General features: G+C 48.1%; 1 protein-coding gene across 1 annotated transcript in view; it reads right to left on the bottom strand.

The window, feature by feature from the left end:
- Window positions 1–10,017, bottom strand: part of espl1 (extra spindle pole bodies like 1, separase) — a 55,940-nt gene extending 45,923 nt beyond the window's left edge. Inside the window, 7 exon segments of the mRNA XM_069904918.1 lie at window positions 2,665–2,913; window positions 3,119–3,312; window positions 3,471–3,607; window positions 4,615–4,735; window positions 6,523–6,621; window positions 7,300–8,337; window positions 9,866–10,017. Of these exon segments, the coding sequence (XP_069761019.1) occupies window positions 2,665–2,913; window positions 3,119–3,312; window positions 3,471–3,607; window positions 4,615–4,735; window positions 6,523–6,621; window positions 7,300–8,337; window positions 9,866–9,946 (1,919 nt within the window). The 5' untranslated portion in view covers window positions 9,947–10,017.
- Window positions 10,018–12,630: the final 2,613 nt, after the last annotated feature.

Raw genomic sequence — 12,630 nt, 5'->3', positions numbered from 1 at the left:
TCAATATTTGGAAGAACATTCATGTAGAAAGGAATAAAACAAATTATCATATAACAAAACTAATAATGACGCAAAATCAGTTACTCCCTTTTACAATAGATAACCTTTCCTTTAGAGAATTGGAGAAAAAAGGGATCAAAGGAATAGAAAATTGTTTTTCAGGAAATAGATTATTATCCTTTGAACAAATTAAAGATAAATATAATATAACTCAAGATACAGTGTTGGCATATTACCAATTGAGATCCTACTTGAAGGACAAATTAGGAAGCAGTCTGAGGTTACCAGAAGGAAGTGACTTTGAATATGTGATTACAGATACAATGATAATCAAAAGATTTATAACAAATATATATATTAAACTGCAAGAAAAGGAGAATGAGGAAACAAATGGTAAAAGTAAACAAAAATGGGAACAAGATTTAAATATAAAGATAAAAAAGGAAACATGGGAGAAGTTATGCTCTGGAACGATGAGAAATACAATAAATATGAGGTTACGTATGATACAATATAACTGGATACACAGGCTATACATTACACCTCAAAAGTTAAATAAATGGGACCCAACAGTATCTGACAGATGTTTTCGTTGTAAAAAAGAAATGGGAACAACAATTCATGCAATCTGGACATGTGAGAAAGTAGAAAAATTTTGGGAAGATCTAAATCAGATATTAAATAAAATTACAGAAAACAATATACCAAAAAACCCAGAGATCTTCCTCCTAAGTAACATAAAAAACAAAGAATTTGGACTTGATTTGGATGGTGCACAAAAAAGATTTGTTAAGATAGCTCTAGCCGTAGCAAAAAAATGTATTATGTCAACCTGGAAATTGGAAGATAATTTGAGAATACAATGGTATATAGAAATGAATAGATGTATTCCATTAGAAAGAATAACATATAGTTTAAGAAATAATATTGAAATATTTGAACAAATATGGGAGCCATACATGAAACACAATAGAGAAAACCTACCGGGGACATTTACCACCTAAATTAACGAAAGGAGAAGGAAATGAAAAGAATTGACTCAGTGGAATTTCTTTTTTATTTTTATTGAATGACAACATTGTTTGACTGGTTTAATGTGTCTTAGATTTTGTACTTTAAATGAATGGGGGGGAAGGTAGGGAGGATGGGATGGGAGGAGGGGGGGAGAAAATGACACTGTATATATTTGAAAAGCAAAATGTATGTATCTTGGTCAATGTGGTTTATGGTGTGAAAAATAAAAAAATTTAAAAAAAAGAAATTGAAGGAATATGGAGAAGTGTCGGGATACAAGATTAATGCAAATAAAAGTGAAGCAATGCCAATGAATAATGCGGATTTCTCAAAATTTAAGAAAGAATCACCATTCAAATGGCAAATGCAAGCAATACGATACCTATGTATACAAATAAATAAAAACCTCGGCCATCTATAGAAACTCAATTATTATCCACTAATTAAATAATTACACGACGACTTAGAGCATTGGAAAGATTTACCACTAACACTAATAGGAAGGATAAACTGTATTAAAATGAACATTTTCCCAAGGATACAATACCTATTTCAGGCATTGCCAATACACTTGACAGAGAAATTCTTCAAGAACTTAAAGAAAATAATAAGGAAATTTTTATGGAAAGGGGGGAAAATCGAGGATAGCACTAGATAAATTAACAGAATGGTATAAACAAGGAGGCTTACAACTGCCAAACTTTAAAAATTATTACAGAGCCGCACAATTAAGTCACCTATCAGATTTTTATCAAAGAAGAGAAAAGCCAGATTGGACTAGATTAGAACTAGATAAAATAGGGGAGAAGATACCTGAACATATTTTATGTAAATGGGATGAAAAATTGGTACAACGTAGGAATTCTCCAGTATTACATCATCTGCTCAATATTTGGAAGAAGATTCATGTAGAAAGGAATAAAACAAATTACCAATTACCAAAACTAATACTGATGCAAAATCAGCTAATCCCTTTTACAATAGATAACCTTTCCTTTAGAGAATGGGAGAAAAAAGGGATCAAAAGAATAGAAAATTGCAAAAGCTGATCTGATGATGGGCTCATCTCCACCTATCTGCCTTTTCTCCCATCCCTTAATGCCCCTACCATGTAAAAATCTATCCAACCTGGTCTTAAATATATTTACTGAGGTCACCTGCACTGCTTCAATTGGCTGTGAATTCCACAGATTCACCCCCCTCTGAAAAAGGCAGTTCTTCTTAAATCTACTTCCCTGGGTCTTGGTACAATATTGGTAAATGTGAGGTTATTCTCCAAATCTTGGGGCTCCATTCCCTCTTTCTAGTCTCACTTCCCCGTGGAGACAACTTTCCTGCTTCTATCTGATCTTTTCCTTTCATCGTTTTATGTCTCAAAAAGACCCCCCTCATCCTTCTAAACCCCACTGAGTGCATACCCAGAAAAATCGATCTCTCCTCACAGGCTCACCCCCTCATCTCTGGACCAACCTGGTGACAACCAGTCTATTCTTCCTCCAGTGAGGAAGTCAGAACTACACGCAGTACTCCACATGCGGCCTCACCAGGACCCTGTCCAGCTGCAGAACCTCCCTGCTCTGAAATTTAATGCCTCTTGCAACGAAGACCAATATCCCACACTGCACTAATTGCACATTCCTGCCCTCTCACCATTCTGTATGCTGGCTGAAGTCACGGTAACACAAGACCTGGGCCAGTTCCACAAGCTGTACAGCCCTCATGTGCTCAAGACCCCTCCCAGGGTCCTCGTCTGCTAGCCGCATCAGGTCGCAGATGACGTTGAACCGCTCCTGTGCAGTGTCCATCCGCAGACGCTTGTAGGCACGCAGCTCTTCAGATAGGAGATCTGCAAGGGTTTGGGGCTCCAGCTGCCAGGACTCTAGTGCATCCTTCAATGTCCTGAACAGAAAAAGAGGGTTCAGGTCCAATACAGAGAGAAGTCAGCATAACACAAGGGCCAGGTCCTGTACAGAAAGAGGGGTCAGATCCAATAGATAGAGGTCAGCGTAACACAAGAGTCAGGTCCTGTACACAGATGAGTACAGATCCCTACACTTCACAGGGGCTCAGTCTCTCTGCTTGGGGCATGGGTAGAGGTACCTACCTGAGCTGTAGCTCCTCGTTGCCAGTTTTCACTGCGTCGGCCTTTATGCTGACCCATAGGGCAATGGGATCGATCAACCATTCAGACCCCCATCCGCACACTGCCCCCAGCCACACGCTGACCATCTCCAGGGCCAGCGCCAGCCTCCCCGCCCTTCGGCAACAGTCTACTAGCAGCCGGAAGAACTTGGGCACCTGTGGGGAGACAGCACAGAGGGGAGAGGATGAGGTGAGGAGGGGGGAGGTAAGGAGAAAGCTGGCAAACAGGGGGAAAGGGTGAATGGTGGAAAGGAAGAGGAAGAGAAGGACTACCACACAAACACACACCTCCCCTCACAACCAGCCCAGCTTACCCGATCTGGAGGCAGGGACAAGTGACAGAACCTGTTTGAGGGTGGGCCCTCCTTGCCCAGAGACACGGCCACCTCCGCAGCCAGGGAGAAGAGTTTTTTGGTGTAGAATCCATAGGACAGGTTGTAGACTCGCAGGGCTGTGGGGAGAGAGAAGGGTCAGTCAGGGTAAATCACAGGTGCCTGTGGGACAGAGAGGGGTCAGTCAGACCAAATCACAGGTGCCTGTGGGAGAGAAAGGGGTCAGTCAGACCAAATCACAGGTGCCTGTGGGAGAGAGAGTGGTCAGTCAGAGAAAATCACAGATGGCTGTGGGAGAGAGAGGGGTCAGTCAGTGCAAATCACTGTGGGAAAGAGGAGGGGTCAGTCAGGGCAAATCACAGGGAGCAGTGGGGGGGGGGGAGAAAGTGAAGGGACAGTTTGGAGTAAATGACAGGGTGGGGTGCAGTAGAGAAGAGGGGACAGTCAGGGGACACAAAGTTATAGGGAGAAGAGTTTAAGGATCAAGGGACACAAGGCTATAGGGAGAAGAGTTTAAGGATCAGCCAGGGGCTCAGTACAAACAGGTGGGGAGGATGCCCCAGGGAAAGAGTGTCCCAAAACCCTAAACCCAAGTCTCTCGCCCTTTTTATGACTTGTCGATCACATTGACAGACCCTTCAACCATCTCCTCCCTGCCGACCTAGCTAGTCCCATTTCCCAGAATTTGATCCATCTCCCTCTAAACTTTTCCCATCCAGGATGGATGGATGTCCAAATGTCTGTTAAATGGTGTGATTGTCCCCATCTCCACGTCTTCCTGGGGCAGCTCATTCCACACACCCACCACCCTGTGTGTGAAGAAGGTGCCCCTTAGGTCCCCTTTAAACCTATGCCTTCTAGTTTTAGATTCCCTAAACCTGGGGAAAAGTCTCAGCCTCCTCCACTCCAAGGAGAAAAGTCCCAGCCCATCCTCTCCTTGCAACTCCAGCCCTCCAGTCCCAGGAATATCCTAGTGAATCTTTTCTACCCCTTTTCCAGCTCAGTGACATTCTTCCCGCAGCTGGGTGACCAGAACTGTGTAGTCTCCCCAACGTCCTGGACAGTTGTAATGGGACCTCCTTGCTCCTGTTCTTCAGTAATGAGGGATTACAGAAGAGATACTTACCTGTGGCCCCTGCATACTCTGACAGGCCTTCGTCAGTCAGGAGGCGCTCCACCTCTGCCATCTTCTGGATTGCATTACAACACAGCTCCACCAAGGACTCTGCCACCACAGCATCCTTTTCCTAACCAGGGGTGGGGAAGAGAGAGACAGATGATACAGAAAATTCTTTCCTCTTATCAAACTTCCAATACACAGAAGTGTAGAGGGTTGTAAATAAAACCTCCCTTCATCGCCTCTGTCTATACTTCTCACTGCCTCAGGAAAGCAGCCAAAATGTAAAAGACTCATCACCTTCCCTCCCCCAACACCAACCCCCATCTACCTCCCTCACCACCTGGTCAGGAAGAAGATTCATGAGTGGGTTCCAGATTCAAAGATCTTCAATGTGCAAATGACAGGCAAAATACCTCCATCCCATGGATGTCACATAGTAGAGAACATTCACTGAAGAATGGATTATGGGAGGGAGTTTAAAGGAGATGTGTGAGGCAAGGTTTTTGTTTCCCAGAGAGTGGTGGGTGTCTTGAAGGGGATGCCAGGGGCAGTGGTGGAAGCAGGTAGAATACACATCGACCCCTACTTACGATGTCCCGATATACAATATTTCAAAGTTACGATGGTTCTGTTCTTGTGTTTTTTGGCAAAATCTTGTGTTTTCGTTCAGCGAACCATGCATTTTTTTAACCGGGAAAACCACGCACTTTTTCAGGTGAACCATGCATTTTTCCTGGCAAACCGTAATTTTTTTCAGGGCAACTTGCACACTTTTTGAGCAAATCGCATGTGTTTTTATGGCAAGCCACGTTCTTTTTTTAAACAGGGCAAATTGCACACTTTTTAAAGCAAATTTTGCACTTTTTGGCAACTCGTATTTTTTTCTAGCAACCAGTGCTTTTTTTGTTGGGGAAAACTGCGCTTTTTTTGGGGTAACGTGCCCTTTTTTGGGCGAATAATGCGTTTTTTTGGAAACGTACCTTTTTGTGGCAAACTGCGCCCACGCTTTTTTCTTGCAACGCGTACTTTTTTGGCAACTCGCACGTGTTTTTTGTGGCAAATCATGTTTTTGGCAACTTGCGCACCTTTTGGCGACTCGTGTTTTTTGTGGTAAAACGCGTTTTTTCAGCATACTGCATTTTATCAGCAAATCGCACTTTTTGTGGCTAACTGCGTTTTTTTCCGGCAAACAGCGCTTTTCTTTGGGGCAACCTGCGCACCTTTTTCTGGCGAACAGCGCACTTTTTAGGCAAACTGCATGTTCTTTTTCAGCGAATCACGCAATTTTTGTGGCTAACTGCTTTTTTTCCTAGCAAACAGCACTTTTTTTTCCGGGACAACTCAGCATATTGTTTTTGTGGCACCGTGCTTTTTTCAGGGCAAACCACGCACTTTTTCTTGGGAAATCACACTTTATTGGGGTGAATTGCGCACTTTTTGGGAGGGGAATCATGCTTTTTCATGGCAACTCGTGTGTGGCTTTTTAAATGACAAAAATCGCGGTTTTTCCCGGCACATCCCACTTTTGTTTTGGGCGATGCGCATGTTTTTCCTCCCGGGGGAAAAACAATCGCACTTGTTTTGGCAAACCACCATATTTCCACAGCAAACCATGCCTTTTTCCTTGGCAAATCTCACGTGAACACAAAGGGAGTGGAGAGAACAGATCGTGTGTAGGCAGCAGAGATTTAGTTTAATTTGGGCACAGACATCATGAGCCTGTGTTGCACTGCTCTACGTAAAAATAAAACAGGAGGTAGTGGGGGATTGTTTTGTCCAGGTGAGGGAGATTCAAGAAAACCTCACCACAGGCCAGGATAAATATATGAAGAGACCTTGCAAGAAGAAGCAGGACCTCGACACTCTGTAGTACCTACTCTGGTGATTCGGAGAGGAAGGGCAGACACACCCTACCTGAGACTCCTGAAGGTAGTCAGATGATCTGCTGGTAAACAGCTCCAGATTCTGAAAGCACTGCTTCAGCAAGATGGACCGCTCAGGCAACCCTTCCTCCTGGGAGGCACAGCGAGAACCAGTTAATGGAGAACACACCACCCCCACAGAGAACCCCCAATAGCCAGGTGCAGCCTTGAGTCAATGAACCCAACTGCTCTCTCCCCAAACTGAGGAACACCATCCCCTACACGCTCCCCCCACCAGTGACCCTCTGACCCCAGGAACACTAGCTCCTGACACTCCCCTCCCGTGACCCACCGATCCCAGGAACACTATCGCCCTATACGCCCCCCTCAGTGACCCTCTGACCCCAGGAACAATAGTCCCCTACATGCCCCCCCCCCCCGGGATCCTCTGACCCAAGGAACACCATCACCCTACACACCCCCCATAATCCTCTGACCCAAGGAACACCATCCCCCTACACACCCCCCCCCTCCCTCAGTGACCCTCTGACCACAGGAACACCAACCCCACACTTTGCTCACAATGACCCTCTGACCCCAGGAACACCAACCCTACATTTTGCTCACGATGACCCTGACACCAGAAACACTGTCCATGTACAACCCCACCAATCCTGAAAGCACTGCCCCTGCATACACCCTCTCCTCTCACTGAGAGTGACATACTCCCTAACCAGTGCCTTGCTCCCCTCCTACTCCCTTCCTTTCCCCACTCCCTCAGAGACACCATGAAATCTCGCTCCCCCACCCCCTTCCCTTCTCTCTTCACCTGCTGAGCCTCCTCCTGCAGCTGGGCTAGGTAGAGTTGCAGGAACGAGCCCAGCTCAAGCAGCTGCTGGGCAGAGAGGACAGACTCCCCTTCCTTGTTGCCTTCCAAACTGATCAACAGCTGCTGACACCCCACTCGTAGTGCCCTGCGCTGCTCCTGTCCCTGAGCCAGAGGCAATGAACGCAGCAAAGCCTGCGCCTTGACCAGGGGATCCCCACCCACATGCAGCTGAGCACCCATCCCGCACATCCTCAGGGCTGCCCGGAAATGGGGGGAGGCGTGGCTGGGCAACAGCTCCTCTGCCCGGGAGAGGGTGCCCAATGCACGGCTAGGGTGGCCAGACTTGCACAGGGAGATGCAGCATTGCCCAGTCAGCTGGCAGAGCAGCAGGTGAGAATGTGGGGAATCAGCAGCCAGCAAAGGCAGCAGTCGCTCCTCAAAAGCTCCAGCCAGGTGCTCGGACTCCTTTCCTCCCTGCGAGTCACTCCCCTTCTCAAAGAGGGCACAGGCCAGAGCAAAGTTCCTGGCAAGGGGACTGGAGTTGGAAACGGTAATCCTATCCACCAGGACCAGAAAACGGAGTGAACTCAGCCGTAGGGTCAGAGCCCGGCATCGGGAATGCCCGACCCCCTCCGTCTCCTCCTTCTCTGCCCTCTTCCACAGCACTCCGAACCCATTCTTGGCCACTGCCTCATAGTCCTTCAGCAGCGGGCTTCCCGTCAGGCTCTCCTCCCAGTAGTTCTCCAGGCCCCGGTAGAGATGGTCAGACAGAGAAAGCCAGCCATCCAGCCGTGCCCTGGGAGCTGAGCTTCTCAGCAGGTGGAAGAGAAGCCTCTCGCCATACAGCTGGGGCTGGCCTTGGCTCGTAGCATGGTAGCCACGGTAAGCCAGCTCTCCCAGAGACATCAGACTCTCCAGGTGATCTCGGGATGTCCCTTCCTCCCCCATCTGTTGGATGCAGGCCCTCATCACCCGGTCACAGGTCACCCGCTGCTCCGTTCTTCCATCAGGCTGCTCCAGTACATCACGCAGAGACTCCTGATGAGGGGAGGAAAGGAGATGGAGAAGTCATCATTGTATGCACAAGTACACCAGGCAGTGATGAACAATGCCCAAGTTTACAACACCATCTAGATCAAACGCAAGTCCATGACTGAAGTAAAATCACAAGGCTGGAGAAAATCAGCAGGTCAAAAAGTGTACTTTGGAGAGCAAATATAAAGATGCATAACCAATGTTTCGGGCTTGAACCTTCAAGATATAAGCAAAATGTAGACACCTTGATGATATTTTATCCACACCTTGATGAAGGGCTCAACCCTGAAGTGTTGGTTCCATAAAGTACACTATTTGACCTGCTGAGTTTCTCCAGCTCTGTGTTTTTACCATCTACATAAGTTGGGGAGGTGGGCCAATGAGGTGTTGCCATTTGAAAAGTGAAACCAGAGTAGGACTTGTACAGTAAATGGCAGGATCCTGGCGAGTGTGGTAAAGCAGAGAGACTGAAGGGTTCAGACACTTAGTTTGCTGACTGAAAAAGTAGGCAATGTAGTGAAGGAGACATTTGGCACCTGACCCTTCATTGGACAGGGTAGCGTACGAACGTTGGGACCTCAGAATTCAGCTGTACAAGGTGAGACCTGTACTGCACAGTTCTGGTTGCCAGATTTCAGAAGAGCATCAATGTATTGGAAATGTGCAGAGGATGTTCACCAGAATGTGGCCAACACTGGAAGGCTTGAGTTGTATGAAGAGGACGAACAGGCTAGTGTTTATCCCTTAGTACATTGGGGGGGGGGGGGGGTGAGGTGTGATCTTATCGAGGTTTATAAAATCATGAGGGATGTAGATAAAGTGAGTGTTCACCATTGGTTTCCCTGGGCTAGAGGGTTAATTTTTTTCTCTCAGAGGGTGGTCCATATGTGGAACAAGCTGCCAGAGGAAGCTGTAGAAGTTATGGTTACAATATTCAAAGGATATTTGAACAGATGCATAGGTATGAAGGATTTACAAAGATATGGATTAGAACAGGTAAATAGGACCAGCACAGAATCCTTACCAAGCACCTATTTCAGTGCTGTAAAACTCAAAGGGTGTAAAGAGAAGTGTGGCAGATGCAGTGTCCATGGACTAACTCCACCTCAGCATGTAAAGTGTCCCTTCACACTCCTGGCATGTCTTGTGGTCAGGAGTCCCTCACTGCTGGGTTCCCAGCCTCTGAGCTGGTCTCGTCCACAGGGAGTCCAAGTGCCTCAATTGCAGTGGGACAAGGCAAATGTGAACGTCCGTGAAGATGTGCATGAAATAGAGGGGCCACAGGTCTTCTAACGGAGAGGTGCTCAGACAGGGTCATGGGGAGGGATCCCTGACAGGGGGAAGAAGAGAAGGGGGACTAGGGCAGGGTCACAGAGGAGAGAGGGGGGGGGGGGAAGAGAGAGAGGGGGGGGGTGGGGGAAGAGAGAGAGGGGGGGGTGGGGGAAGGGAGGGAAAGAGAGGGGAGGGAAAGAGAGAGGAGGGGAGAGGTGAGGGGGAGAGGGGTCACTGACAGGTCGGGCTCCAGCCTCACCTGCAGCTCGGCCCGCAACCGCTCGCTGTCCCGCCGGCTGCCGACCCGCCGCCGGGCCGCCGCGGAGCTCAGTGCCGCCATCACTCCTCCCGCAACCGCCTGCCCAGCCGCCGTTCAAACCGTCCGCGCACAACGCGTCCGCCAATCACAGCGTAGACTCAGCGCACGTGACTCGTCCCCTAACGCCTCCGAATCGCCGCGCGATTCCCCCTCCCCGCCGAGGCCGCGCGCGAACAGCGACCGCCAATCATAGCCCGGGCCAGTGCTGGTGTCCGCAGTCCTGACGAAACCTACACCAATCACAGCTTGGCACCCACCCAGCTGAGGCCGCCCACACAAGGTTCTCGCCAATGACAGTCTGACCCCGAAACCCACGTCAGGTTGTTCGCCGTATCAGCCAATTGCAATACCAGGCCAGCCAAGTGGCGTCCAAACACGGAAATGCTGGCGGAACCCTGCCGTCTCGCACTGTCCATAGGAGGTCATTCGCCTGAGTGCTTCTTCGGGTTGTAAGCAAAGAACATGAAGGTGTCAGATTAAAGACTGGTCTGTCACCGGCAACCCTGGCAAATTTCTCGAGGTGTGGTGGAAAGTGTGCTGACCGGCTGTATCGTGGTCTGGGATGTGACCAACACCAACACCTCTGAGCATAAAGCCCTCTAAAAGGTAGACACAGCGCAGGACATCACACCATTGAGAACATCTACGGGGAACGCTGCCGTCCAAGAGCAGCATCGATCATCAGCACACGCTCTGTTCTCGCTACTGCCATCAGGAAAGAGGGGTTCAGGAACAGCTGCTCCTCCTCCACCATCAGACTCCTCAAGACAAACTCAATCAGGGAGTCATTTAAGGATCTTACTTGTGCACGTTATTTATTTATTTTTTTAACTCTGTATTGCACAGTCAGTTTGTTTACATTCGTTATCTTTCACAGTTATTTATTTCTTTACATCACACTGTGCAGTTTATTTTCATCATCATCATGGCCCATCCCTTCCCGAGCGAAGATGAACATGGTGTCTTGTAGCTCTTCTGCCCTCACAGAACTTTTTGTAGTTGTTGGCACATTGTGATGTGCCACTGCGAATCGCAGGATGCCATGCAGTGCGATTAATTTTTTGTGTGAGGCCCTCCCAGTCCATATGGTTGACATGGAATGACTGGAGATCGCGCTTGAGTACGTCTTTGTAGCGAGGATGTGGGCGGCCAACAAGGCGGGGAGCATCCGGTGGCCCACTGAAGAGGGCATCTTTGGGCAATTGGCCGTCCTCCGTATGGACAATGTGGCCAGCCCACCACAGGTGGCGAGTGAGAATGATTGAGTAAAGGTCCACACTTCCAGTCTTCTCCAGGACTTAGACATTTGTGACTCTGTCGCACCATGAGTAGCCTAGAATGGATCTGAGGCAGCGGAAATGGAATGCGTTAAGGCGGTGTTCTTGCTTTCTGTATGTGACCCAGGGTTCACAGCCATGGTGAAGAGTACCCAGCACTCAGGCCTCGTAGACTCAGATCTTCAACTTGGTGGAGAGATGGCAGTTATCCCACATGCAGGCACGGAGGCGTCCTAAGGTAGTGGATGCTTTTCCCAAGCATGTGTCCAGTTCTGCGTCGAGTGAGTTCATTGATGTCATGGTGGAGCCCAAGTAGTAGAATTTCTCTACATTGGCAAGCACTGACCCATTGATGGTAATTGATGGAGTGTCATGGGTTTGTTGGCTAAAGACGACGGTCTTCCCCAGGCTGATTTTCAGTCCAAATTCAGTGTAGGCAGATGCAAATGTGTCGCACAACACTTGCAGCTCTGGCTGGGAGTGAAACACAAAGGCAGCATCATCTGCATAGAGCAGTTCTTGAATTATAACCCTTCTGATTTTGGGCTTGGCCCTGAGCTGTGACAGATTAAAAAGTTTTCCGGAGTTCCTTGTGTGCAGGGCTATGCCTGAAGCTTCTGGAAAGGCACGGCGCAGAAGAGCAGAGAAAAAAATGCCAAACAGAACTGGAGTGAGTACACAGTCCTGTTTTACGCCACAGCAGATTGGGAACTCTTCTGATCTCGAGCCGTCGAATTGGACAGTGGCCTGTATGTTGTTGTGGAACTGGATGATGATGGCCAGCAGTGTGTCAGGGCAGCCAAGATGTTTTAAGAAATGGAATAGGCCTAAGCGACTAACATAGTCAAAGGCCTTGGTGAGGTCGATGAAGCACATATGGAGGGGTTTGCGTTGTTCGATGCATCTCTCTTGCAGTTGGCGGAAGGTGAAGACTATATCGATAGTTGATCAAAATGGTCAAAAGCCACATTGGCTTTCAGGTAGTTTTCTGTTGGTGATGGTTTGCAGGCGGGGGGAGGATTGCACGACAGAGTATCTTGCCTACAAGGCTGAGCAGTGTGATGCCACAGTAATTGTTGCAGTCTTGGTGGTCACCTTTGTTCTTGTAAAGGGTCACAATGTTCACATTCCGCAGATCTTTGGGGATACAGCTTTGAATAGTGTTGTGAGCTCGGAGATGAACGTTTTGCCACCAAGCTTCAAGATCTCAGAGGGGATACCATCGATTCCAGGTGATTTGTTATTTTTCATGCAGTGGACTGCTTTTCTGACATCGGTGATGGTAATTTCAGCATCCAGCTCTGCTAGGACAGGGTGTTGATGATGTCAGGGTCCACATCGACTGGTGTTGTGTAGAGAGCTGTAATGTTCAACCCAGCGGTGTAGTTGAGAGTCAAGGTCTGTGAGGAGACTCCGATCGAGAACGCA

The sequence above is a fragment of the Narcine bancroftii genome, chromosome 12 (genome assembly GCF_036971445.1).
Source record: "Narcine bancroftii isolate sNarBan1 chromosome 12, sNarBan1.hap1, whole genome shotgun sequence".
NCBI classification, from domain to species: Eukaryota; Metazoa; Chordata; class Chondrichthyes; order Torpediniformes; family Narcinidae; genus Narcine; species Narcine bancroftii.
This window is presented reverse-complemented; position numbering and strand designations above follow the sequence as displayed.